Source organism: Echinops telfairi, unplaced genomic scaffold (assembly GCF_000313985.2).
Source record: "Echinops telfairi isolate 266 unplaced genomic scaffold, ASM31398v2 ScPeMD7_17;HRSCAF=63, whole genome shotgun sequence".
NCBI lineage: Eukaryota > Metazoa > Chordata > Mammalia > Afrosoricida > Tenrecidae > Echinops > Echinops telfairi.
In genome coordinates this window covers 4,418,884-4,434,601 of record NW_022103914.1, presented here as the reverse complement: position 1 = coordinate 4,434,601, position 15,718 = coordinate 4,418,884, and the positions used below count along the sequence as shown (strand labels likewise).

The following is a 15,718-nucleotide window of genomic DNA, read 5'->3' as shown; positions in this document are numbered from 1 at the left end:
AAAAAAAAAGAATATTTGCTACAGGGTTTGTTGCTTGTAGTTACAGCAGGGGAGTCATTCAGAGAATATTGCTATCTGGTGAAGCCAACACAAGCAAGGTGGTTTTACGACTTAAAAATTTAAATCGGTATGGGAAAAGAAGCAAGAGTATACCTTTTATAGTAATGCTTTTTATTTTTACCAAAGTGACAAAACTATAAACTAGAACCAAATGTTCAAAAAAAGAAAAGGTTAACAGAACATAAATAATGTCTGATAGAAACTGGGAGTCTTGTATCGCAGTACCTTCACATGAGGGACTCGCTGTTAACAATTTTGGAATGCATGCTATGCAGTAAATGTGTCCTTAACTTCATTCCTCATTATGCTTTTCTGTCACTCAACCAAGCTCCTGACTTGAGGGCTAGGGGGCGACTGAGGGAGCACCAGATCTTGATTTTTTCAGGTCTTAGAGGTGTAGCATAGCTGCTTTACAGGGTAGCTGCATAGAAACTCAGAGCATCTTAATACTGGCCTTGCAGCCTTTAAATTGGTTACTAACTTAAATATATGATGTCTTGACTTAAGTGATTATAGCTTTTAGTTCCATTCTAAAACACCTATGAAAATAACTGGAAAATATACCCTCCCCCCGGGGAAACCAAGAGTTACAACTTTTCTATTAGAAGTACAATAAGAAAAGAAAAATGAGCATGTTTCATGTTATATTAAATAATGCAGCACTTCCAGCTGTGCTTTTAAATGTGAGCATCTGTTTTAACTACAAAAGTAATATCTATAAATTTGACTTAGAATCACATGTATAAAAATTGATTTAAAAGAAAGTATCCAACATTTGCAGAAATATATTTTCAGTAACGTTCACAAAAGTATGTATAGTGGTAAGAATTTGGAAACCATGTATATAAGTATTCTTGGTAGAAAATGTGTAAGTAAATTAAAGCCATATGATTAGCCATTTTAAAGATTTCTATAATAACATGTGAAAGATGCTTAATATATAACTGAAAAAAGTAGAGGATAAAATTGAATGTACAAAGGACAATAGATTAAAAATAAATATTAAGAAGATAATAATTTCCTAAAGGGAAAAGTTGATTTGGAGGTAATTTTTCAGTTACACAAATTATAGAAGGGATATTGTCTTTTCCTGCACATATTCAACTCTTAAAATTTGTATAAGATATACAATATTGTCGAAGTGTGTTCACATTATAAATTGTTCTTGGCTTCTGAAATCTGACCTAAACTTAGTTCTGGTTCCTAACCACTCATTCACTCCAGAAATACTTATTAGCTCCTCCTATGTACACTTCTCATGGCACACTTAGCATAGCCCTGGCTGAAAGGACTGCGGAAAACATTCATTCCTTGAGTTGAAATACTGAAGGATTCTGTGGGCAAAAAATAAAAATTGTTGGGGGAAAAAAAATAAGATGGAAAAAATACACAGTTACTATACTAAAAAGAACTAGTCAGTATTCAGCCATTTCAAGAGGTAGCTTTATGATCAAGAACCAGTACTATTGAAGGAAGAAATTGAAGCTGTACTTGCCAAAGGCATCATCCAAAATCAAGGATCCAGAAATTGATTGAATATGAATTGAAATGTCTCAACAAGCCGGTTAAGCCCTGGAAGCACTCAACTCATCTATGCCAAGAAATTTTGGACGACAGCTACTTGACCAGCCAACTGGAAGATCCATATTTGTATTCACCCCAAAGCAAGGTGACAGACCCAATAGAGGAGGAGACTTCATTAATATCAGATGCAAGTAAAATTTTGCTGAAGATAATTTCAAAATAGTTGCAACAGTGCATTGACAGGGAACTGCTAGAAATTCAAGCTGGATTCAGAAGAGGACATTACACAAGGGATATTGCTGGCATTAGATGGGTTTTGACTAAAAGCAGATAATATCAGAAAAATGTTTATATATGTTTTATTGACTATGCAAAGTTATCCTCCAAATCAAGACAAATATTGATAGCCTTAAAAGGAATGGGAATTCCAGAATACTTCCTTGTGTTCATGTAGAACCTGTGCATATATCAATAGGCAGTTGTATGAACAGAACAAGAGAGTACTGCATGGTTTAAAATCAGGAAATGCATGTGTTACAAGGTTATGTCCTTTCACCATACTTAATTCTATCTGTGTACTGAGCAAACCATCTATAAATCTAGACTATGTGAAGAAAATGGCATTAGGATTGGAAGAAGGCTTATTAACAACTTGTGATGTGCAGATGACACAACATGCTTTCAGCAAGCAAGGAAGACTTGATTTGCTGATGAAGATCAAGGACTGTAGCCTTCAGTATGAATTACAACTCAATGTTAAAAAAAATAAAAATCTTCGCAACTGGACCAATAGACAGCATCATGATCAGTGGAGAATAAATAGAAATCATCTCATTTTACATGTATCCAGAGTCAGTGCTCATGGAAGCAGCAGTCAAGAATTCAAACAACATGGTATATTTGGCAAATCTACACAAGAGCAAAGGTGTCACTTTAAAGTCTAAGGTCCGCCTTACCCATGTCATGATATTTTCATTCTCATGTGCATGTGAAAATTGGATGGTGAATACAGGAGACTGAAGAAGAAATAGGTGCATTTGATGTATGCTATGGACAAAGAAAATGGAAAGTACCACAGACTGCTAGAAGAACAAATTTGTGTTGGAAGAAGGACATCTAGAATGCGGCTTAGAATTGAGCATGAGGAGTCTTCATTTCGCATCCCAGAGACAGGTTATCAGAAGGGACACGTCCCTGGAAAGGGGTATCATGCTTGGTAAAGTGGAAGGCCAGTGAAAAAGAGGAAGACTGTCCAAAAAATTGACAGACTGACAGAGCCCGGGCCTGCACCAGTGGGCTCAGGCATAGGGACAATTGTGAGGCTGGCGCAGGATGGACGGGGTTTCCTTGTGTTGTGAAGAGGGCTGCTATGAGTCCGAAGCTACTCCACGACACCTGACAGCAGCAAACAGCAGACTAGACTGGACTAGACCTGCCCTTATTCCTTATACAGTCTAAAGAAATGCCCCTATCTGCTTCCATTGTGTACCAATAGGGAAGTGAATCTTTTCAGGACTGAGAAAAGAATGTTAAACAAGTTGTTTCAGTGACTGATGTTCATTAATTCCATCAGTGGTTTATGATAACCTCTGCTTTGGTCATTGGGAATAATATGAAAGCAAAATGAGTATGATTCTCTTATTACCATCTTGTCGGAGAGAAAATACTAAACAAAGAAATAAATATACAAGGGGTATCCAAAATAGTTCATGGTAAAATGGAATTAAAAGATAATGGAATTATTCCACAAATATTTTTGAAGTCCCTTCATATAATTGTACAATCAGTGCTACTGCAGCAACTAACATAACAAGAGACAATAATGGGAGAGGAGCTGTTTTAAATTGAGAGGGACGGTTAGGCTGCCATCTGGTGGTAGATGACAAGGAACCAGCGATCCATATATTAAGCAAAATAGTCTGAGAGAAACAGCCTGGTAAAAGTCCAGAGGGAATGATACGGATACATTTAAGAAGCAAAAAGTACAATGAGGTAAGAGCATATTGAACAGATTGGTGAGATGGCACAGGTGACCTTGGAATTCTTGGCAGCAGCCAGATTTTTCAGGGTGCTAAATATTCAGAAATTTTGTGTCATATTATGATGGCAGTAGGAAGTCATTAGTGAATTTTAAAACAAGGAAATATACGATCCTATGACTGCATGTGATAGAATGAACTGGGAATTCACGGATATATATAGGTTTAGTAGAGGATATTTATACTTATTATTTACCTTTGCTGCAAATACATCCACAAAGATAATGGAGCCTACAGGGGTGAGGTTATGAAAACTTCATACACATAACCAAACACCTTGGGGAATGAGCCACTGGACTTGGGGGCTCATGACCATGTGCTCAGGGACATCAAGGTCCAGTGGCATAGCACAGTCCAATATTCTACAGCCTGCATCCTTTGGTGAATAGCAGGTGGGGTCTTAAATGCTCGCAAGCAGCCATTTACGGTGCAACTATTGGTCTCCAGCTGAAGGAAAGAAGAGTGATGGAAATGAAAGACACAGGGATACAATTAGTCTAAGGGACGAATAGACCAAACAGATACCAAGATCCATGAACTTGAAACTAGAAGAACTAGATAGTATTCACCTATCACTAACTGCTCTGAGATGGATCACATTAGGGAGGTACTGCATAGAGTGTGAGAAAAATGTAGAACAGAACTCAGTATCATTAAAAAAAAAATGTTTGTTTGTTTTTTAAAGACCAGGCTTACTGCTCCGATAGAGACTTGTGGGAAACCCTGAAATGATGGCCCTTAGTTCCCTTCAGCTCTAGAAATGAACTTGCTTCCATGGCTCAGATTTCAGCCAAACATCATAAGTGCTCGGCAGGTTGACCCACCTTAACATAATCAACTCTTTGAGACCAAAAGCACAATATTTACCTAAGGACAGGATTCAGAAGAGGTAAGAAAGGAAGAATGGAAACAGGAGATAGAGGGAAGAAGTAAGGTATATGATGTTATATTGTGGGGATTTCAATCAATGAGATGAAATAAAATGTCTGAATTGTTGAATGGAAAACTAATCTACTCGGTAAACCCTCACCTGTTTCATAATAAAAGGTTATTCGAAAATAAAGAACGGATTAGGAGATGCCAAGAATGAGGGTTACTGGATCTAATTAGGAGATGATTATAGTCTGGACAAGAGGTATAGTGGCTTATTATATAAGGGTGGTAGCAATAGAAATGAAAAGACAAACACGTGTTTAAACGTGTTTGTGATCAGTCGATGACTGCAGACAAGTTTTCTGTCATGCGCTTGTCTCAGCTCACTCATCAGGGTGCCTTTAAACAAAAGTGCAATCAAAACAATGGTTTCCAAGGGGATCTGCTGGGTCAGTTACATTCAAGACAGGAAGGATGGCTCAACAGGTATGGCAACTGTTCAGGGGGAGATTTCAAACAGGTAATATTGCTAAATTTTCTCAAAGGACACAGGACAATCATAGGGTCTTCTATGACATTGCATTGGTGAAAAAAAGGAGTGTTGTGCCAGGGAATGGTTTTTCCATCAGGATGATACATTTGTTTATCTTTGAGGGGAGCAAGGGATATCCTGTCCTATGAGAATTTCATTGGGCAGCCTTACCCCTCCCACCCTCCAGGGCTGATCTTGCCCCTCCAGACTTCGTTTTAGTCCCCAAACGCAAAGAATATTGAAAAAGGAATATGATTCAAGCCCTTTAAGGATGTCAACCTCCCTCCCCCCCCCTCCCCCAGTCTCCAAAGACTTTATTGTATTGGTCAGTGTGCTTTGGAAGGAGACAGGACATCAATCCTACTGCTTCCAACCCCAGAGGAAGAGCTGTACACAGGACAGGCACAGTGCCAGTGGGCCCACGGGGATGGGACTGCTCTGTCCGCCTCTCGCTCGTAGATCCAGTCATAGCCCAAGACTTGTCGTCCACCAGTTCCTCCGGCTTAAACCGGAGGCTGATTTCTTTCTCAGCGCTCTTGACCGAATCACTGCCATGAGTGATGTTCCTGCCAACTTGAACACAGAAGTCCCCTCGGAGGGTGCCTGGCTTAGAATCCGCTGGGTTGGTCTCTCCCAGCATCACCCGGCCCGTCTTCACCACATTCAGCCCCTCCCAGTCCATGGACACAATGGGTCCCGAGTTCATGTACAGTACGTACTTCACCAGCCCTGGGAAGAAGGGGCGGTCTTTCAGGTCAACGAAGTGCTGCTTCAGGTGTTCCTCGGAGGCCTGAACGAGCTTCATGGCCACCAGACAGGAGCCCTTCTGCTCAAAACGCTTGATGATGTCGCCCACCAGGCCGCGCTGCACGCCTTCCGGCTTGATGGCGATGAAGGTGCGCTCGCTGTTGGCCACGGTGCGATCCGGCGGCGGGGAGTGGGCAGCCGAGTCGGCGGAGCTGGAGCAGAGAGCCAACCTCCCATTTTTATGTGATACAAGTAGAAGAGTGGAGACTCTTCATGGAAGCATTAGATAGAAGCAAACAGTGCCTTTAGAAGGGTACAAATCTGTGAACAGTAAATTGAGTTCTTCGGTACCATTTGCTCCGGGTCACAGAAAGCTCAGAAGGCAGAAGGGTAGGAAAGAGGGACCTCAGTGGTAAGTGCAGAGGAAGTGGGAAAAGTGCTGTTACATTGTGGGGGGTGCAGTCAGTTTCACAAAACAAAAAATCCATGTGAATTGTTGAATGGAAACCCAATTGGCTCTATAAACTTTGATCCAAAGCACAATGAAAAAAAAGTGTATAGACTTAGAAGGAGGCTATTTCTAGATAGCAACTTCACCTTTTTTATATATTTTTTTTATCAAAGGCCCCTGATTGTGTAGCAGTACTTTTTATTTACACGCACGTCAGTGTAAAACACATCGATATAAATAAATTGGAAGGGACGTGGAGGTTCAAGAGAATAGATGCCCTTTTCTCTTTTCATTTGTTTAATAAATCATTTTATCGGGGGCTCTTAACAGCTTTTAAAATAATCCATACATCAATTATATCAAACACATTAGGGTATTTGTTGTCGTCATCATTTTCAAAACATTTTCTTTCTACTTGAGCCCTTGGTATCAGCTTCTCTTTTCTTTACCTCCCTCCCCCACCCTCGTGGACTCTTGATAAATTATTATTATATTTATATCTTACACTGTCCGCTGTCTCCCTTCACCCACGTTTCTGTTGTTCATCTCCCTGTGATGGGGGTGGGGTGTAGATGTCCTTTTCAGGAGAGGTGATATTGCTTCTAGTTTGGGTTGTTGACTTGTAAAATATTGGAGAAATGATTGTTCTTCTGCTGGTTGCAGGGAGATGGCTGGATTTATCACAAGCCCCTTTGGAAAACCGTTTCAGCAGCCCAAGCAGCAGAGTGACGTGGGCACCGTAAGACCCAACCGAGTCCGGTTCTTCTCTGTTTGCCCTCACCCGCCGCATAGAGTCGCTGCACTGCGGGACCTGCTTCCTGATCACACAGACTGAACCTCGCTCAGATTGAATGTCCCTGCTAGGCCAGAGCAGGACCAAAGCAAGACCAGTGGGGTGAAACACAATGGCCCTCTAACCGCCTTCTTTCTGTGATGTGAGCAATATCATCCTAAAACTTTTTACTAAAGCCCTGGATGACTCCTCTTTTATCCAGGTCCTGCTCCTAAAGCTCCGAAAGATTGAAACCCGTATGCACAGTGGCAGCGGACATATACACCAGTGAGAACCTAGTGATTGCTCGATCCCTCCTTAAAGTAAAAAGTGGAGTATCTTTCCAAATTTGTGCTTTGCTTTCTGTTCGTAACTGAAGTATTCATTACTCTTATAAACAGACCACGAGGAGGAGGAAGATGGCCCAGAAGCGGAGTCAGCCATTGTGCCTGAGATCAGTGTTAAAAAAAAATCAACCCGGTTGTAGTAGCCAGACCTTCGCTTTCTTCACGGAGATGGTGTGCCTGTGTTGGAGGATCTTCTTGTCCCTTATCCACCTCTGTTGGAACACTTTTAAAAGTCTCTATTTATAAATTGATTAGAATTATAACCATGGAGAATTTTACTTCGGAACATTTTAATATACTTGAAAACAACATTGACTTGAAAATTTTCAGAACATTTTTCAATATCTAGTTTTATTAAATATTACACTTGAAAGACAATTTTTAAAAATGTGCTCATGTTGCTATGTGGTTTTTGGCCTTCAAGAACTAAGGCATTAAATAGCAGACATTAAAAAAAAAAAAAACCTGTTACTTTTTCTCCTTTTTTTTTCACTGATAGGTTGATATACAGTATTATATGCTATCCCCTGGATAAGTATGCTTCATGTCTGTTCACTCAAAATTTAGTCCAGCTGTTCATATTTGTCCTTAAGAGAGCATGTCAAGGTGCGGTTTTATTATATTTCCAAGGAAACCTAAAAGCTGAAGAAAAAGTAGGAAATAAAGTATCAGGAAATTGTATTCAGGTGTACATTTTAAAAAATAGTATTTGATTGAGGTTGAAGAATTGCTGGTAATTAGAAGAATAGTGCTAATTATGGCTTCCCTCATTCATTCAAGTATTTATTGAGCACTTGCCTCAGGTGCTCAACATTTGTATTACAAGCTACCTTCATTTTCCAAGAGTGGTGCCTTACTCTGTTTCTTCTGATGTGGTCTTCCAATCAGTGTGTGGAGCGTGTACCTGTTGGTCACCAGCCATGGTAGGGCTGTGTCTGCTGCATCACATAAATTTAAGCTTTGTGCTCTGATAAATTGTGTTTCATTAAAGAGTTTAATAGCGTGAAAACAAAACCATTTTTCAACAAATTGTAATTAATAAGAATTGGTTTCCACACAACCATTTTAATGATTCCCTTGTTCGTTTTTGCTGTGAAATGCACTGAAAAATCTCAAAATGAATCCTACCTAGTTCAAGTGTTGGGAAAATTGAAAAATAATAAAGTAGCAAACAATGATGGCTTTGACTCTTTTGTAAATGGAGGGAAGTAGAATGTTTATATTTAGTAGAGTTTTTACCATATTCATTTGGGATAGGACATTGGTTTTACTCTTAAAATCGTTATTTTCAGCAATCTCCAGCTTAGGGAATAAATATAATAAGTGTTTTTATGATTCTGTCTGTTTCACTCTCTTAATAATCCTTAAGGCATCAGGAGAGAACGAACGCAAGAATAGACAGCGAAACCAGAGATGGTTGGGTTTGTGTGAACTCTGCATGTTCATTGATCTCTTAGTGGTTTGGCTGTTTAAATAATTAATGAAGTGCAGTTTTAAGTTTCAGATGAAAAGCAAAACATTTATGAGTCACTAAAATCAACCCCAATTTACTGAATTACCTTTTTTGTTTTTAAGATCATTTTATTGAAAGAAAAAAAAAAGATCATTTTATTGGGGACTCTTAAATCTCTTAAAACAATCCATACATCAATTGTATCAAGCATATTTGTACATATATTGCCATCATCATTTTCTAAACATTTACTTTCTATTTGAGCCCTTGGTATCAGCTTCTCTATTTTCTCCTCCCAACTCTACCTCCCCACCCTTGTGACCTCTTGATAAATTATAAATTATTATTTTCAGCCACTGTCTCCCTTTACCCACATTTCTGTTGTTCATTCCCTGGGGGTGGGGGTGGGGCAGGGTATGGGTCGATCATTACAATCAGTTCCCCCCTTCTCCTCCCACCTTCCTTCAACCCTCCTGGTATTGCTACTCCCATTTCTGTTCTTGAGGGGTTTATCTGACCTAGAGTCCATGTGTCCTGAGTTCTTAGTTGTACCAGTGCACTTGGTCTGTTCTGAGGAAGCCTCAAGGAACCAGAGGAATATTGTGTGTTTCATCGGAGCTATACTGTGTGCCCTGGTGGGACTCATCCCTTCCTTATGACCCTTCTGTGAGGGGAATATCCCATTGTCTACAGATGGCTTTGGGCAGTGGTTCTCAACCTGTGGGTCATGCTCCCTTTGGGGGTCAAATGACCCATTCACAGGGGTTGCCTGATTCATAACAGTAGCAAAATTACAGTTATGAAGTAGCAACAAAAACAATTTTATGGTTGGGGGTGGGGTCACCACAACATGAGGAACTGTAAGGGTCGGGTTATTAGGAAGGTTGAAAACCACTGACCCCTGTTCTCAAAAATGTTTATTTTTGTTTTGGGTCTTCTGATGCCTTCAATTAATCCCCCCCCCCTTTTTTAAAAGATCATTTTATTGGGGGCTCTTACAATTCTTTTTTTGCGGGGGGGCTCTTACAATTCTTTTTTTTGGTGGGGGGCTCTTACCATTCTTGTTACAATCCATACATCAATTGTATCTGACGTATTAGTACATAAATTGCCATCATTATTTTCTAGACATTTCCTTGGGATCAGCTCCCCCCCCCCTTGATAGATTATAGTTATTTCATATCTCACACCGACCGCTGTCTCCCTTCCCCTCTGGTTTCTATTGTTCTGTGGCTCCTGGATAGGGGTGTGTAGTTATGTGCCCTTCATTGCGATCGGTACCCCCTTCCCCATTCCCGTTTGGTATTGCTATTCCCATTGCTGTCCCTGTGTCCGTGTGTCCTCAGCTTTATCTCTTATCTATACCTATGTACATGCTCCCGTCCAGTCCATGGTGAGAAGCAGTGCTGGTATATTGTGTGATCCATCGGTGCTCTACTGTACCCTGATTGACTCATCCCCTCCTTGCAACCCTTCTGTGGGGGATGTTTTTTTGTCCACAGATGGACTTTGGGTCTCTGCTCCAGCCCCCCTCATTCTCACCAATGCGTTTTTGTTATGATTCTTCTGATAACCTGTTGCTTGGTCCCATGACACCTCATGATCTCACAGGTTGGTGTGCTTCTTCCATGTGGACCTTCAATTAACTTTTGACAATAGTGCAACACTGCCACTTTAGAATCTTTTTTGCCTGTCCCCTCTTCTGAAAGATGTCCCACTGCTCTCTGCATGCACACGTGTGTGTGTGTGTGTGTGTGTGTGTGTGTGTGTGTGTGAGAGAGAGAGAGAGAGAGATAGAGTGTGTGTGTGTCCCTCCCTTCCTGCTTCTCTTCCTTAGTCAGAATGGACTTAATACTTGTAGGTTTGGTTTTTTAATTTTTTCTTCTGGTTATTAGGTCTTGTGTGTTCAGAAACCAAAGTCAAATGACAAAGAGGATTTTTCAACCTTTTAGCAGGGGTGCATTAGGGTGGGGTTATTTTTCTTCTTTTTAAAGCTATAGTGACACTATAGTGCTACCCTATGACTTCTGTGAAATTTATATATAAGTCCCATCTTCATGTTTCAATTAATTACCTTTGAACAGAGAGCTTTTAAGCCCTTAAAGGTAATTTTACTTTGCGTATTGGGTGAGCTATAGTATCTACATATTGATTCACTAAACTTTGTATCATATTTTCCCCAATACATATCATTGCCATTAGAAATAATAGTAATTATCTAATGCTTTTAGATATAATTGTAGCATTTTTGCTTTGCTTCTACGATATAGCCTTAAGATGAGTGCTAACTTCAGCATGTCCCCCTGAAGAAAGGCAAATTACTGTGAGTGCTGCAGGATCTACACTTTGGAGGGGTTTTGCAGCCACTGCAGTGCTATAAGGTAAGCAGTGATTTGGTAATAATTCTACCAGATGGAGTTTAAAAATGGAAACTCTAAGAAGGTGTATATGTGTGTGTGTGTGTATATGTATATATATACATATATATGTATTTATATATGTGTGTGTATATATACACACACACACACATATATATATACACATATATACACACATATTCCAGTGGTATAAAATCCCTACTTTGTTCTAAAACCAAGTCGCACAAGAAACACATAGCACAAAGTATTTGATAATATTTCCATTTGAGATTCATAACAGCCCTATGAAAGTAGTAAGTCTTCTACAACTGTGTAGCTTAAGAAATGATACTTCTACAATTGAAGTTTCCCTGTGTCACCTAGCTTGACCTTCATTCACTCAACAAACCTCTGTTGTACCTTTGGAGCCAACTGGTGCTCTAGACTCTGATGTGACAAATACTATTCCTGTCCTCAAAGATCTGCCAGACCCATGAGAAGATGAATGAGAAATTAATACTGAAACTGTTGAGAACATTCTCTAACAGGACACAGGATCCTGAATACAGAGGAACCACACCTAATCATGTCACGGTATCACAAAACATACTCGAGAGGTGATGCTCGGACTGTGTCACGAAGCAGTGGAGTCTGAAGAACTTTAAGCATGAACTTCTGAAAGATGGAACTCTTGGCTTTTAAAAACCAGGAACTACTCTCTTTAGATCTTCAATTTAAACTGTCTTCTGAGGTCACCCTTTAACTAAATAGCAGATTGGATCATAAGATAAAAGAGTATCACCCAGGAGGACTGCCTGCCCTCCTTAAAAAAAATCATCTCTATGAGGCTAAATGGTCAAGGAAGACTAAAGGCAAAATGAGGTGACCGAAAACTCTAAAAAAAAACCCCCAAAAACACTGCCACTGGGTCCATTCTGATTCATAGTGAGTGACCCCCTGTGGGTTTCCGAGACTAACTGTTTTATGGTAGTAGAAAACCCAGTCTTTTCCCACAGAGCTGCTGCTGATTTCAAACTGCTGACCATGACCATGTGGAGCTCAGCCCAACTCATAACCACTATGCTCCCTGGCAGAGGACTAGATACTGGAAATAGAGCAACTAGAATGGATACCATGAGAATGTTGACACATTATGAAAAATGTAAACAATGTCAAATTAAACCCATACAGAAATTGTAAATGAGAAATTAGTTTGCTGTGTAAATTTTCACTCGAAATAATAAAATACTGTTTGGGTTCAGTAGACCTCTAAAGTGAATAACATCAGGGAGATATGCACGCTTTAGAACAATCAACCATAGAGTATCAGAAGGGCAGGATAAAAGCTCAGAAAGCAGGAGGAAATAGGAGAAAAGAGCCTAATGGAAGCAATAAAAGGGGGCGGGGCGGGGGTGGGGTGGGGGCGGGGAATGAGAAGTGTGCTGTTACATTGTGGGGCTTGCAATCAATGTCACATAAGAAAATGTGTATAGATTGTTGAATACTAAGCTAAATTGTAAATATTCACCCAAATCACAATAAAATGTTTTAAAAATATGTTGTGACAGTTCTGACGTCCAGGAGTCTAAATTGGTTTCCAGTCACTTCCTTCCTTGTTGGTCCAGTGGACATTTGTTTTGTTTGTTTTTTTCTTCTCTTTTTTTAACATTTTATTAGGGGCTCATACAACTGTTATCCCAATCCATACACACATCAATTGTGTAAAGCGCATTTGTACATCGTTTCTGGGGGGCTCTTGCAATTCTTTTTTTTGGTGGGGGGCTCTTACCATTCTTGTTACAATCCATACATCAATTGTATCAAGCATATTTGTACATATATTGCCATCATCATTTTCTAAACATTTACTTTCTATTTGAGCCCTTGGTATCAGCTTCTCTATTTTCTCCTCCCAACTCTACCTCCCCACCCTTGTGACCTCTTGATAAATTATAAATTATTATTTTCAGCCACTGTCTCCCTTTACCCACATTTCTGTTGTTCATTCCCTGGGGGTGGGGGTGGGGCAGGGTATGGGTCGATCATTACAATCAGTTCCCCCCTTCTCCTCCCACCTTCCTTCAACCCTCCTGGTATTGCTACTCCCATTTCTGTTCTTGAGGGGTTTATCTGACCTAGAGTCCATGTGTCCTGAGTTCTTAGTTGTACCAGTGCACTTGGTCTGTTCTGAGGAAGCCTCAAGGAACCAGAGGAATATTGTGTGTTTCATCGGAGCTATACTGTGTGCCCTGGTGGGACTCATCCCTTCCTTATGACCCTTCTGTGAGGGGAATATCCCATTGTCTACAGATGGCTTTGGGCAGTGGTTCTCAACCTGTGGGTCATGCTCCCTTTGGGGGTCAAATGACCCATTCACAGGGGTTGCCTGATTCATAACAGTAGCAAAATTACAGTTATGAAGTAGCAACAAAAACAATTTTATGGTTGGGGGTGGGGTCACCACAACATGAGGAACTGTAAGGGTCGGGTTATTAGGAAGGTTGAAAACCACTGACCCCTGTTCTCAAAAATGTTTATTTTTGTTTTGGGTCTTCTGATGCCTTCAATTAATCCCCCCCCCCTTTTTTAAAAGATCATTTTATTGGGGGCTCTTACAATTCTTTTTTTGCGGGGGGGCTCTTACAATTCTTTTTTTTGGTGGGGGGCTCTTACCATTCTTGTTACAATCCATACATCAATTGTATCTGACGTATTAGTACATAAATTGCCATCATTATTTTCTAGACATTTCCTTGGGATCAGCTCCCCCCCCCCTTGATAGATTATAGTTATTTCATATCTCACACCGACCGCTGTCTCCCTTCCCCTCTGGTTTCTATTGTTCTGTGGCTCCTGGATAGGGGTGTGTAGTTATGTGCCCTTCATTGCGATCGGTACCCCCTTCCCCATTCCCGTTTGGTATTGCTATTCCCATTGCTGTCCCTGTGTCCGTGTGTCCTCAGCTTTATCTCTTATCTATACCTATGTACATGCTCCCGTCCAGTCCATGGTGAGAAGCAGTGCTGGTATATTGTGTGATCCATCGGTGCTCTACTGTACCCTGATTGACTCATCCCCTCCTTGCAACCCTTCTGTGGGGGATGTTTTTTTGTCCACAGATGGACTTTGGGTCTCTGCTCCAGCCCCCCTCATTCTCACCAATGCGTTTTTGTTATGATTCTTCTGATAACCTGTTGCTTGGTCCCATGACACCTCATGATCTCACAGGTTGGTGTGCTTCTTCCATGTGGACCTTCAATTAACTTTTGACAATAGTGCAACACTGCCACTTTAGAATCTTTTTTGCCTGTCCCCTCTTCTGAAAGATGTCCCACTGCTCTCTGCATGCACACGTGTGTGTGTGTGTGTGTGTGTGTGTGTGTGTGTGTGTGAGAGAGAGAGAGAGAGAGATAGAGTGTGTGTGTGTCCCTCCCTTCCTGCTTCTCTTCCTTAGTCAGAATGGACTTAATACTTGTAGGTTTGGTTTTTTAATTTTTTCTTCTGGTTATTAGGTCTTGTGTGTTCAGAAACCAAAGTCAAATGACAAAGAGGATTTTTCAACCTTTTAGCAGGGGTGCATTAGGGTGGGGTTATTTTTCTTCTTTTTAAAGCTATAGTGACACTATAGTGCTACCCTATGACTTCTGTGAAATTTATATATAAGTCCCATCTTCATGTTTCAATTAATTACCTTTGAACAGAGAGCTTTTAAGCCCTTAAAGGTAATTTTACTTTGCGTATTGGGTGAGCTATAGTATCTACATATTGATTCACTAAACTTTGTATCATATTTTCCCCAATACATATCATTGCCATTAGAAATAATAGTAATTATCTAATGCTTTTAGATATAATTGTAGCATTTTTGCTTTGCTTCTACGATATAGCCTTAAGATGAGTGCTAACTTCAGCATGTCCCCCTGAAGAAAGGCAAATTACTGTGAGTGCTGCAGGATCTACACTTTGGAGGGGTTTTGCAGCCACTGCAGTGCTATAAGGTAAGCAGTGATTTGGTAATAATTCTACCAGATGGAGTTTAAAAATGGAAACTCTAAGAAGGTGTATATGTGTGTGTGTATATGTATATATATACATATATATGTATTTATATATGTGTGTGTATATATACACACACACACACATATATATATACACATATATACACACATATTCCAGTGGTATAAAATCCCTACTTTGTTCTAAAACCAAGTCGCACAAGAAACACATAGCACAAAGTATTTGATAATATTTCCATTTGAGATTCATAACAGCCCTATGAAAGTAGTAAGTCTTCTACAACTGTGTAGCTTAAGAAATGATACTTCTACAATTGAAGTTTCCCTGTGTCACCTAGCTTGACCTTCATTCACTCAACAAACCTCTGTTGTACCTTTGGAGCCAACTGGTGCTCTAGACTCTGATGTGACAAATACTATTCCTGTCCTCAAAGATCTGCCAGACCCATGAGAAGATGAATGAGAAATTAATACTGAAACTGTTGAGAACATTCTCTAACAGGACACAGGATCCTGAATACAGAGGAACCACACCTAATCATGTCAC

At 40.2% G+C, this 15,718-nt stretch overlaps 1 protein-coding gene and 1 pseudogene across 1 annotated transcript in view; one reads left to right on the top strand and one right to left on the bottom strand.

Annotated features, from left to right (window-relative positions):
* OSBPL11 (oxysterol binding protein like 11) overlaps window positions 1-8,523 on the top strand; it is a 97,391-nt gene extending 88,868 nt beyond the window's left edge. Inside the window, exon 13 of the mRNA XM_004712250.4 lies at window positions 6,890-8,523. Coding sequence (XP_004712307.1) covers window positions 6,890-6,955 — 66 coding nt within the window. The 3' untranslated portion in view covers window positions 6,956-8,523. The remainder of the gene's footprint in view (window positions 1-6,889) is intronic.
* LOC105979499 lies at window positions 5,355-6,455 on the bottom strand (annotated as a pseudogene).
* Window positions 8,524-15,718: the final 7,195 nt, after the last annotated feature.